The 13,226-nt window shown below is 41.4% G+C and overlaps 2 protein-coding genes across 2 annotated transcripts in view; one reads left to right on the top strand and one right to left on the bottom strand.

Annotated features, from left to right (window-relative positions):
- Nucleotides 1-1,336: 1,336 nt before the first annotated feature.
- On the top strand, nucleotides 1,337-6,006 carry si:dkey-7k24.5 (somatomedin-B and thrombospondin type-1 domain-containing protein). Its single transcript, XM_035153300.2, has 5 exons — nucleotides 1,337-1,756; nucleotides 2,513-2,704; nucleotides 3,831-3,909; nucleotides 4,033-4,215; nucleotides 5,659-6,006. Exons 1-5 carry the CDS (start codon nucleotides 1,510-1,512, stop codon nucleotides 5,774-5,776), a joined length of 819 nt encoding a protein of 272 aa, XP_035009191.1. The 5' UTR covers nucleotides 1,337-1,509; the 3' UTR covers nucleotides 5,777-6,006.
- A 133-nt stretch (nucleotides 6,007-6,139) lies between these two features.
- The window catches only part of kcnb1 (potassium voltage-gated channel, Shab-related subfamily, member 1), a 33,054-nt gene continuing 25,967 nt past the window's right edge, over nucleotides 6,140-13,226 (bottom strand). Inside the window, exon 3 of the mRNA XM_035153298.2 lies at nucleotides 6,140-12,717. Coding sequence (XP_035009189.1) covers nucleotides 10,798-12,717 — 1,920 coding nt within the window. The 3' untranslated portion in view covers nucleotides 6,140-10,797. The remainder of the gene's footprint in view (nucleotides 12,718-13,226) is intronic.

The raw sequence follows: 13,226 nt of genomic DNA on the forward strand, positions 1-13,226 counted from the left end.
AACTGTGTTGTGAGAGCTGCATTAGAAATCCAGGCTATTATTGTTTTATTAAGTTTTTCTGGCTCTAAAGATTTTGCAGGATGAGGAATTTATTATAAGTTGTGTCTACATGGACCCTTGTTTGTTCTGACTGTCTGTTTACTGGAGCTGTAAATGGGAACCACTACTGATGGGTTTATAACTTTATTCTGTCTAGATGTGTGTTTTCTTGCACGTAAACTGGGACTAGTGGTGTTTTGAGCTGTAAAATGAATCATTCAGCTCCACTCGTCCGCTCACTAACTTCTCTCTCTCTCTCTACACACACAGAAGCAAGCTACTGGGAAACTGAGCGTGAGTGCAGGCCGACACTGTCCACTCTGTTTTTCTTTTTGCATGAATAAGCTCAGCCATAGGAGTTTCATTAATCCAGCCCTTTCACATGTTGAGGCCAGGGAGGAGAGACTGTGGAAGGAGGCGACCTGAGCAAACACACCACTCGTTTTCTAACAAAACGCCGCAAGGAACTTTAGACCTTTCCATTTGAACTTTCTCTTCTTTTCCACTCACTCTAAGGGACGTTCCCCCGCTGAAAGTCTCCTAAAGGAAAAGCCCTCCCGAAAAAATACAACTCACTGTGGGTCTATGTCTCTCTTTGTGTGTTTCTTCCACGCAGCACTATACTTATGTGTACTTTGGTCATTGTTTCATTTCCCATTCCCTCTCTTCATTGTGGCTACAGAACCACACAGTGTATTTAGAAGATGAGGATTAATATCTTCTGAATGCAGAGCAAAATATAGCAAAAAATTATCTGTGGGAAGAGATTCTCTTACCAGTTTTATTTCATGATTATTGTTCAAAGCTTCACTGTAAACTCCTATAGAAAGGGTTTAAGATAATAATAAGATGAGATGAGACAAGATAATCCTTTCACAGTCCCATTATGGGGAAATTTCCTCATGTTACAGAAACAAAGGGTGAAGTAACAATAATGTGCTCTATAGTAAAAGTAATAAATAGATTTTTTAAAAATGCAATATAAACACAATAAAATATTAGAATGTATATACAATGTAAATAGGGCTGCACATACATAATAAGGTTTTGAAGAAATTGAGTATTGCTCATTTAAATGAAGTTAAACCTGAGTGACTTTGTGGTGCAGTCCCACATTTAGGTGCTTGTGATTCACTGGGAATTATTGATATTATGATGTATGTATTAATTTCCTCTCGTGTTGGTCATAACTAATAATGACCTGTGTTGGTCTCACACAGTCCCACTGACCTCAGCTTGGTGGCCCACCTGTTTGAGTCCTCGCTTTGGGGGAGCTGTTCCTTTAAGAGATGCAGAGTTGACACATGCAGAACTTCCACCTGACTGATCAGTGTTCGAGTCCCCTGTATGTTCCAGTGCTGCTGACCACAGATCACCATTCCACAGCATCAGGGGTCATCTCTGCAGGGGGTGGGTAACCTCAGACTGAGAGGCTCAGTGGGGCTGTGGCTGCAGCAGGTGGAGGTCGTGATGCCAGGTTCAGGTTGTTGGAGGAGGAGCAGCGGCTCCGTCACGTTGCTTTGTCTCGGTGTGTTAGTGTTCCGTGCCGCTCCGGGCCGGGCGGACTGCCGGGCCGCGGGCCTGTGCTGCTCCGGCCGGGACCCGTCCTGCACCAGTGAGGGCTGGAGGGCTGACCGCTCCTACGGGCCCTGCTACTGCGACCAGGCCTGCGTCTCCACCCGGGACTGCTGCCACGACTATGAGGCCGCCTGTCCCGGTAAGTGTCTTAGGAATAAGATATAGTGGACAAACACATGGACAGATACAAACTAATCCCTATAACAACCCACTGATTTGAAATAGTTGGTAAAACACGTGGGTGAAGTTCACGTGACCCACTGAACCCGAATCACGTCAGACATGATCTTTTATTGGTTACACATTTCTGTGTTTTTGATCTTATATATGAATATTCCTTTTTTTTTTTTTTTTAAATCATACCTCTTAATAGCTTCCATGTCGTGTGACCCACTGGCTCCAAACCAAAACAAATGTCTTTTTATGGGATTTTAGCTCTTCTAATATGTATTAATATGTATTTAATGTTTTTACATATCCTACTTTTCAATAGACACACCTCTTCTTATTGGATTTTAGGGCTATTTGTAATACACCTCACGTGAACCACTGGCTTCAAACCAATGCTGATCTTATATTATTATTCTAAATAAACAGGACACTCCTGTTTTGATTGGATTTTTGTGCTTCACATATTTTTTTAAATCATATTTTTCTCAGTATCATCCATGTAACCATTAGTTTAGAGTCTGTTTTGATGTGTGTCTATGGCAGCAGTAACATCTGATATGGTTTGGAGTCAGTGAGTCACATGAGATGGAAGCTGTTAAAAACAATGCAGTTATATCTTCTTTTCAAATGGGAATTTATAGATGATCCCTGAATGATCATGAAACTCATCCTGTGGTGATATAGTGCCGTCACATACTATGAACAGAGAGCTCTTTCCCCTCAGCGGTGTCCTGCGTGGTGAGTGAGTGGACGCAGTGGTCCGGCTGTGCTGAGCCGTGCAGGGCCACAGTTCGCAGGCGGAGCAGGGTCATCGTGCAGGAGCCGCTCAATGCAGGGAAACCCTGTCCCCATCTGGAGGAGCACGCTGGCTGTGCAGAGTACTGGTCGAACCGAGGGAACTGTCACAGCTCACTGGGTGAGATTCTTTCACTCATGTACCATTTTCTCATGCATGGCCATCGTAGGATTATCTATTATGATATTGTCATGTGACTTTATTTAGTTATTATCCTATGGAGGTGAGATGTCTCTCTGAATCACATGTGTGTGATATTTTACGATATTTTATGTGACTGACTTTAAACACAGTGTTGTGTAACATGGTCATTATGTGGAGTGGTTATACCAGGTTTACTTAATTAATTGCTCTGACAATTATAATAACTTAAACTCCAACAATGTCAATAAAAGAAGTTATTAATGTGACACCTGTTAAAAAAAACACCTTCTGGAAAATTAAATATCAACAATACAATACATTAGAGCCCTACTAATATGGATTTGTTTGGGGCGGATGCGATAACCAGCACCAACTTCTCATTTAATGTATTTATATTTAAAAACGTTTTGGCACTGATTCATAAGATGTCATTATCAAATCCTTTTTGACAAAGGAATTTAGCTGAAGCTTGATATTTTACACTTTAAACTTTATCATAAATAACTATAAATATAAAGAAAACACTTACTGCCAAATATAAATGCAGATTTTTTTCTGCACTGTTTATTCTGTAAAGTAACATTTTTTGTTTCGGTGCATATCGAGAATAAAATAAATGCAGATACGTCTACGAAAGACACCAACGGATAAATGTGTCAGGCTCGACATTAGATTATCCCTTCATATAAATAACTGATTAGAAGAAAGATTATTACACATATGACTCATTTAAGTCACGCGACACAGTTTTGGTCTTTTAAGGAAAATATTCAGTTCTAGAATCACAGAAAAGCTTTTCTATTTCTGCTTTGTTGTCACACAGTGTTAGATAGAAGACATTTAGACTTAATGAATGTTAAGTTATGATAATCCCACATCTGCCGTTACTTATCATTTAATGAAAATGGATCATTATACTCAATAAGATGCCAAATCCCAAGTGAAGATTTCCAGCTTCTGTCATGCAAATATGACACATTCCCGAATCCTATTTGTTCTGAGCATTTACCCAACACATGCACATTTCATTTTAAATGTATGAGACCCTTCTTGCGACATATGGTTTCGTGTAATGGCCTCATGATGGATGCTCCCTCTGCAGTTCCAGCTCTTATAACCACAGGTGGCTATGGCAACACCAGGAAGAAAAGAGACCTCCTCGGCAGTGGCGACATTATCGGGTAAAGCGTTCTGCCAGATCAGGGAAATGCGAAATTACAGTCTATTTGTTTTTGATATGCTCTCTCATATGTATTCGGCTTTGTGTGTTTATGTGTGTGTGTGTGTGTGTGTGTTTACAATAGGTACTGTGTCCACTTTCAGTTGACCTCTCTGACTAAAGGATGCCAGGAGAATCTGGGCCCACACACCCAGTGGATGCAGCACCTCAGGCAGGGCCACCATGTGTGTGTGAGGTGCCAGCCGCCTGCTCTCGCTGATGGACAGCAACACTGTGCTGGAGACGGTGAGGAAAGCGTCGACGACAGGTAAGAATGTAAAGAATGGAGAACATGACTCATAATGAAGTGGGATCAAAATAAAATTGTAAGAATATTGCACCATGGGGACATCACGACTCACAGCAAGAAGGTTCTGGGTTCCAATCCGCTGGCTGGTTGTTGTGGTGGTGTGTGGACTTTGCATGTTCCCCCCTGTGTCTGTGTGGGTTTTCTCTGCGTCCTCCAGCTTCCTCCCACAGTTCATGTGATACACTGGCGACCTGTCCAGGGTGTGAACCCCCGCCTCCTCGCTCAACTTCAGCTGATTGGCTGCAGCCCCCCCCCCTCCACAACCCTCAGCAGTTTAGATAATGGATGGATGGATGAACAAGTCACTGCTTGTTTTAAAATCAGCCTCACAATGTAAACTCGTGTTGTTCAGGAAACATTAATGAGCACAACAGATAACGTGTTTGTTTTTATGCTCAGCCGAGAGTTTATTCATGCATGAAATTAGCTTGAAGTTCATTTGGCTTATGGGACCACTGTCCTGCTCACTTGAATGGGCATCATTGGATCCCACTGCATGTGAAGAAACCACGTAACTTCATAACACTAATAAAATGTAGGCGACCATCCAGTTTCACCCTATATGGAGCAGTGGCATCAAGTATTCTCCAGTTACCAGCTAAAAGCAGTGTAGAGAAATATATAAATCAGGTACACTTGTTATTACTGGTATGTGAAAACACACTAAAGCTTATTAAAGGATCATGAAACCAACAGAAACAAGAACAGGAGTGTGAATGCTTACTTTAATAAACAGAGAACTAGCCAGTGTTTGAAGTGAACTCAACACGATGGCTCTACTCGGCAAAGAGATATATAATTTATGCCTTGAAGCCCGGCTCGCTGTACTCCCGGTGTTTTTGCTAAACTTAGCGGCTGCTGGTTGTAGCTTCATACGCAGACTTATCGCTCTGCTCTTGGCACAAAAATAAAAAAAGCAAAAATGAATTTCTCAAAATATCAAACTCTTCTTTTAGGGATATTGCTAATTATAAATATTAATTAGGATTAGAATAATCCTACCAACCACATTTACCAAACAAAGCAAATGAAAAAGGCACAAGATAACACTTGTATTATTGTGTGTAATTTAATTGTTGGGGGGGGGGGGAAACATGGTTGTATCTTACTAAATGTTTGCACTGTGTTAATCTTTTTTAAAAAGCAGTTATGCTCTGACTTTGCCCCTGGCATCTAAAAAGTGGGGCACATTGAACACCTACCTGTGTGTATTGTCAGATTCTGTGCAGTGGTGTATGCAGTGTGTTTTTTTTCATCCCATCATTACCACTGATCTATTCGGCACCATATCCCACAGATCTGATGGCTAACAGTTAGAGCTACCACTAGAGGGCAACATTGTTTATCGCTTGGATTTACAGGGAACTTCTGACTTCCTCCTCCCTCTCCTCTCCCATGCAGGAGACAGTCTCTCCAGTGGCAGGCGGTGGGAAACCCTCGGTGCAAGGGAGTGTGGAGACGCGTGGGGAGGCTGGAGGCCTGCTCCTGCCCAACAGCCCACAGCTTCCTCTTCATCTGACCTCCTCCTTCCTTCTTGTCCCCCCATCCCCAATCCCTCTGAAGATATCCACTTAGACACAGTCTGCCAGTATGATTACAAATCTCTCGGTAGCTTTACAAACACTGGTCTGTGAATCTGTTCTAGTAAAGCGTGGTTCCTCTTCAGTGAGAATGATCACATACAACCTGTGACTCCAGATCAGTGCGACGACGTGTTCACTTTTCATTAAAGTTGGTGGAATTTTCCCATTTCTTGGTGAGAATTCAACAAATCTTTTACACGTGACTCCACAGAAGCTTTAATGATACACGTTCCTGTCTACTTTGGTTTGCAGTTCCAGAACAGTGAATAAGCAGTGAAATGAAAGTCAACAACTCCTAATCAAAATGTAAAGTGATCTGATTTATTTAGTCTTGAGTCATCAAAGGGAAACGTTGCGTCGTTCTTAAGAAATAGAAATATCTTGGGACATTGAGACATGTTTTTTTTCTTTTACAAGACAAGGCTCTGGCTCTGAGTGAATCACAACCAGTCACAACGCCAAAGTTACAACATGCACTGAACAATAGAACATTTATACAGAAACAACAGCATAGAAAGTCAACAGGTAAAAATGTTCTCTTTTTTTGTTTTACAAAACAGACAGCCTCGGGACCTACAAACAACATTGTATAAGAGCTGACTAAGGTCATTCAAATATCTTTTTTCAATTCCCTGGAAACAGTGTACTTTACAAAGACTGATGGCTTAGGCAAGGTTGGGGTCAATTCCACTGAGAGCTTAAAATGTAGAAAAAATATAGTTTATGTTTTTGACTTGTACCAGGTTTAATTTGTCTCATGCTGTAATACTGGTTCCTGTAATAGCGTCATGTGTAATATGTGTTTTTTACATAATCAAGGCATCTTGAATCGACCCCAACCCTGTAATACAGTGTTCGATTCAGAGTGTGTGGACTTAGGCTACTTGCTAAAGCAGTGGTTCTCACTGGGTTTTGGAAATGACCACGTGTCCCTGAAAAGGGCCCTATGGGGTTCTAACAAAAATGAAACTCTTCACATTTAAAGCAGCTAGCGCGACAACCAAATTCTATTTTAGAATTCTGCTAAATGCATTTTACTATACAGTCGGGAGTCTTGTAATGGAAATCTGTGCTCTTCATCTTCGTTAGTATCAACAAACAAGAAAAAAGACCGGTGACTTGATTGTGTTTCTTCATAAAACATGATGGTTTAGTCCTTTGATTCGTGTCAGGATTCCTCCGCAGGGATCGCAGTGAAATTAAAAGCTCTTTTACACGACTAGATTTTGTAAATTTGAATGGCTCCCTTGGACATGGAGGAGAGTAAAGTGCCCAAATAAAAAGAAAAAAAATGATGACTTGTAAAAAATAATTGCTTTGCTTTGTATAATGGTGGTATCATGTCACAGTATCACAGTCTGGTATCAAATTACGTCGTCATGCGCAATGATTTTTCACACTAAAAGCTTAGGATTATCAATACTAGTGTCAGGATTTCAATACTTGGTGTGTATGTATGCACACGGATGCACACGTGCCTGTAATTAATCTCAGGTCTTTAAGGTAGTGCACGCTGCCTCTTCATGAACTATTGATTGTCATCATTTTTGAGAGATACTTGGTCCCTGACTACCGTAATATAGAAAACCCCAAAATATGGGACAGAAGCTCACATGATCCCTCAGGACGGGAAATGTGATCTGAATGTTGTCTCCATTAGAGTTAATGACATGTCCGACTGAAATTTGTTTCAACATCTAAATCACCTAAATTGTTTCCATGTAACAGATTTGAAATGTTTTGCATACATTGGCCTTGACTTTTCACGAGCTAAAACATTAATCTGCAATAAAATGTCTATCAGAAACTAACCTATGAACCAAATGTTTCTCTGCTTGAGACTGATGTCTTAAAAGAAAAACCATGCCACTCCAACCTCACAATATAGTATCAAGAATTATACATATTTATTTAGGAAAGTACCTTTTTAAATACATATGACCGGATGTTTTTTTGATCATTTTTTTCATCATCTGGAAAATGTAAAATACCTGAAGTCAATTGTTATACAATATATATTTTATCAATTTGAAAATCACATAATTAAATTTTGGGAAACTTCTTTCTTCTAGTTTATGTTTTAAAATCCTTTTGAGGATTATTGTTTTTTTTTGTGTTAACTTGGCTTCTAAATGCTGACTTTATTTTGTGTACAATACTTTGTAGTTTCACCAGAATACAAAGAAAAGCTGGCAACATGATGCTGCATATAATAGATTTTTCAAACCATCCACCCTTAGTTGTTCAAGTATGTGATTGGTTGCTAAGTAAGATGCATGTGACGCACCTCCCATCCCCCTGCTCACAGCTGTAAATGAATAGATTAACGTGTCAAATGAATCCTAATTTCTCACATGATTACAGTTCTCTTGGTAATAAAATTGGTTGCTGCTGCATGTTACAGTCGAAACTGCACATATGAAGAAAACAAAAGCAGGATTCCCCGAACATGCATGCATTCATATCAGAAACACATTCTTCTTATTCTTTTCCATTAAGTGGCAGCCACACGGGTCTAGTTACGACAGACACACACACACACACACACACACACGGTTCCCTTTGCCTCTCGCAGTCATTGCTATTCCTTTCACACCCCAGCTCCTCTCACTATGGAGAGCAATATGAAATGGTTCAACTGTGATTAAAACAGGAAATGAAATCAGGGTTTGTGATTAAACCTTTAACCACAACACAAAAAGAATATGTCAACCACTTCCCGTTGACTCTCTGAACAAATATCACCTGACACCTCCGTGTTTGAAAGTGCAATGGCTTCTTCAGTGCTATCTCTTACTGTCTTGTATTTGTGTCAGGAAGTGGCTAAGAGAGATTTTACTGTTTGCTCAGGTTTGTTTGAGGAGCTGTTCAGTTGGCAGTGAGGTTCTTCTCCGTTCAGCTCGTCAACATCAGAGAAACTGTGATTAACTGTGCTTGTGTTAGCATGATATTATTAGATGTAAAAGCAAATAGTAGCTATTATTTAATTTAAATGCTCAAGATAGTATCAGCACATGAACTGTCATTTTGTGTTTTCATTGTCATATTTGTATTTCATGCTCCTGTGCCGCCTTTCTGCAAAAATAACGTCTTAATTTCTGTGATAATATATGCTCTTCATTTGGAGATTAAACACGTTCATCCCTTGGTCATTCTTTAATTTAAACTGCAGCGAGTGACAGTCACATTTGATATAAGACTATTTCTCTTTGCTATGTGACGATATAAAATATAAAAGAGAAATGCATTGTGGGTTTCTAACCGTCAAGAATCTAAAACTCATTTATATTGCGTGGAATTATAATAATTTATGGGATGCTACGAAGATTCAAGACAAGCGTTACAATGTACAAGGTCCTCACATCATAATGTTGCATTTACACTCATGAATGTGTACAGTGAGTAGTGGCTCTGCTCACGTGTTACTTCATGTTCAGGTTAAGCATGTCTGTGTGTTCTTGTAGGCTATATATGTATGTGCGAATATACGTTACATGCAATAAAACCTTTTCATGTCCAGTAAACAAACTGCTGCCAGCCTTTGAGGGCCGCTGCGGTCGCCATGGAAACTAAGTGTATCTATGTATTCTGAATATCGTCTTCCGCAACTGCGTGGAGCTGCTGTGGGTGTGAGTTTGTGCTCATGCATGAGTTTCCTCAGTTCAGGCATTACAGCTGATATATATTAAAGTTAACCTGCTTGTGTGTATTCAGTGAGTGTATTTTGACCCCTGCTCTCAAGAATCTGTGTGATCTCTTTGGCTGCTTTCATATTGGTCAAAGGAAGGCCAACGCATGCTGAACATCTGTTACAGAAACCTAAACATGTCAATAAGCTTGAAACAGAAAACATTGGAGGACTTTCTCATAAATAATTCTTTCCACGTATTACGTTTTTGTACGTTGACTGATTGACTGCATGCATGCTCCATAAATGTGAGCCTTATGCTGCAGTCAAGATTATAACCTATGACTCTTATTTTTATGTCAAAAAAATCTTGGTCCACCACTATCGCCCTTAAAAGTGATAATAGGGTGCAAAGAAAAATATTCACCGATGGAGATTCGAAAGTATCATCCAATCTTACTATGACATGATAACATTGGGGACAGCAAAATACTGTTCAAGACTGAGAGCTCATGATAATGGATGGGCTGAAGCCTCTGATAACTGCAGACATTCAACCTTTCAGAGGTTAACTCCTCACATTTGATTTTGACACAGCAGACTAGCAAATCACATATTTCTATAAGGACCTCTCTCTTATCTACTGTATATAAAAATAAATCAGATAAGACAATCTCAAGAGTGTGGATACATGAATTTGCATTACATCACCCATCAGCCTTCACACTCACACACATGCACACACAGACATACAAGCCCAAGACAAACACACCCCTACAAATGTAAATGACTAAGGCCAGGTTTGGGAATGGAGGGCACAAGTAAGTAGCTTAAAGGCTTCTAGGTCCTCTTTTGTATCTTCAAGACTACAGAATGAACTTGGACTCTGTAATGGGACAGTGGGCAGCTGGGATTGTTTTTTCCTAGAGAATATATAGAGATAAACCCCTGCAGCTAAAACCACATCATTCAATTGGGTTACACCAGTATCAACCACAAAACTAGATTTCTCTGACTACCCTTGATTCCACAGGGATCTCTGACCAGGCCTGTTGGCTACCCAGGAGTGCTCCTTTGTATTGTGGGTGTGGAATACCGCTAAGAGGAATGAGCTGAAGGAGGGGCAGTGACATTCTCCAATTTAGAAATGTTTATTCTCCCAGAGTATTCACCACACATGTTCACTTGGAGCTCATTGCCCAGCAGCATGCTCAGGTAATTTGTGAAATGTTTCAGTGAGACCCTTTTTTCTTCTCATTCCGTTGTCTACCGTGTTTATCACAAACACTCTGGCCCGAGCTTCCCATTTGTTTCTGTTCCCCTTGTACCTCAGAGGCTTTTATCCAAAGTATTTTGACGCCCTCTCTCAACCTTTGGTCTATGTGCCATTTCATGTCCTACGTGATTCTCATGAGCCACCCCACGAATCCCGTCAAGGGGGAACAAGCAATTTTGGCCCAGCATTTTCTGGGCTGCCTCTAAATGGTTGGTGCCCCTCTGGTAATTGATGTTGATGCTGCGTTTTGGGCTCGTTCCTGACAACAGACATTCTGAGGGACTTGCGTCAGACATGTCGCGCAGGTGCTCGTCATCGTCTGTGTCGGCATCAATGTACTTGCTGATGGAGGAGTCGTGGAAGGTGAAGACAGTTGGAGCCAGGGTAGTGCTCTCTGGGGACTTCGGTGGGGTCCTGCTGCTGGCAGTGGTGTAGATAGAAACTTCAGGACTTAACAGAGAGTGGTCTGACAGGACTGAGCTGTCTGAGAGCGGGGACATGCCTGACTCCCCATCACTGCGGCAGCCTCCTTTAGGGATAAGACTTTTCGACTTTCCAGAAAAGAAGAATTTCCTTGCATTATCTGAGTATGAGGGCTTTGTGACAGACACAGGAGTTAGCATGGGCTGACACTCCCTAGAGGTCTGCTGACCTGTTTTTGCACTGGAACGGTGGGACAGCGCTGTCGCCGGACTGTGGGAGAGTCGGTTACCTTCCTGAAGACCAAGGTCCATTGCTGGACTATGGAGGAAACGTGGATTCTCTTGGAAGTCTGTTGCACAACTGATGTAGCTGTCAATGCTAGACAAGCTTTTCATGTCCCCTACTCCCTCTCTGGTTCCTAACACTGGTGGCCTGTGATCTTGTATGGCCCCCAGCTCTATCTCATCTCTCTGTTTGTTGACTCTACTGCCTCTGTCTTTGGCATTGAGGTTGGGTTGTGACTGTGTCTTTGCCATCTGGTTGTACATCTCCTCTAGTTTCTGCACATTTAGCCTCTGGGGACTGTCATCTCCCTTTTCTGGAGAACCTAACTCCTGGGCATTAAAGGAACGGTTTGAGCTTGTCTCTGATGTAGCCCTCTTAGCCGTCCATTTCCAGCGACTTGGAGAGAGATGGTTGTCATGAGGCCTCTCACTTTTCTCTACAACCACATCCATCAGTTCGGCACTACGAGCAAATGCCTCTTTTAAGTTCATGGAGACAATGCTGCCGTTTCTCTTTGCCCTATCGAGGGCTTCTCTCCGTTTAACTGCCTTTTCCTGCCTCTTTTGCTCCTTATAGAATTCAGAGAAATTATTTACAATAATGGGAATGGGCAGGGCAATCACCAGCACTCCAGCTATGCAGCACAACCCCCCCACAATCTTTCCCAGGAGAGTTTTTGGGTATATATCTCCATAGCCTACTGTGGTCATAGTAATAGTAGCCCACCAGAAAGAAGCTGGAATGCTTTTAAACTTTGTATCCTCTTCGTCCTTTTCAGCGAAAAACACCAAACTGGAGAAGATCATGATACCCATTGCCAGGAAGAGGATAAGGAGGCCCAGCTCATTGTAACTCCTCTTCAGGGTAAAGCCCAGAGACTGAAGGCCTGTGGAGTGACGCGCCAACTTCAGAATACGAAGGATACGCATGATCCGAAAAATCTGGACCACACGGCGGACGTTCTGAAATTGCAGCACACTCTTGTTGGATTCTGTTAGGAAAATGGTGACATAGTATGGCAGGATGGCCAGAAGGTCAATGACATTTAGGGGACCTTTAAAGAACTTCCACTTGTTGGGGGAGGAGAGGAAGCGAAGCAGGTACTCCATGGTAAACCAGGCAATACACACAGCTTCCACATGGGCCAGTTGTGGGTTGTCTGTGGACTGGCCAAACTCGTCGGTGTCCTGCAGCTCAGGAAGGGTGTTCAGAGACAAGGCAATGGTTGATAGCACAATGAAGAGGATGGAGATGATGGCCAGGATCTGAAAGACAAGTACACCCAGTATATCAGTTTAATATCATACATCAGATATGAACTTTAGCAAACATTTCTAGTCCAAATCAGACTATAGAAAATAAAACAAATACAGTGTACTTATAAGGGTTTTGATTACAGCATGAAAGTGCAGACAGTAAGTGAATTCCAATAACCTTACAGTCAAAACAAAACTTCGATAAATGCCTGACGAAGTGTGTGATTGGCTGAGAGCTAATGGATTGGATTGACTTTGACCACTTATTTATTCATGACTCACTTATCGGGCTTATCCCCATGACTGAGCGTCCTTCAGTGGAGAATAATGTTTAGCAACCAATAAACAAAAACAAAAGCTCACAAAATCTAATCTATTTAATAGAAAAAAAGGAAAAACCTAATCACACTTATTAGAGATCTTTACCCGATTGGAGTCAGGATGTCTGCGTATGACATTTTCACAGCAACAGTTATTGTTGTGCTTATCCTGCACAATACCTACATGCTGATTATCTG

Source organism: Hippoglossus stenolepis, chromosome 3, assembly GCF_022539355.2.
Source record: "Hippoglossus stenolepis isolate QCI-W04-F060 chromosome 3, HSTE1.2, whole genome shotgun sequence".
Classification (NCBI taxonomy): Eukaryota; Metazoa; Chordata; class Actinopteri; order Pleuronectiformes; family Pleuronectidae; genus Hippoglossus; species Hippoglossus stenolepis.

Excerpts from the sequence above, each read along its gene's own strand:
- si:dkey-7k24.5 (XM_035153300.2), top strand. The coding sequence starts at position 1,510 with ATGCCAGGTTCAGGTTGTTGGAGGAGGAGCAGCGGCTCCGTCACGTTG. Across the intron at positions 1,757-2,512 it reads CTATGAGGCCGCCTGTCCCG|CGGTGTCCTGCGTGGTGAGT; the intron begins GTAAGTGTCTTA and ends CTTTCCCCTCAG. Across the intron at positions 4,216-5,658 it reads GAGGAAAGCGTCGACGACAG|GAGACAGTCTCTCCAGTGGC; the intron begins GTAAGAATGTAA and ends TCTCCCATGCAG.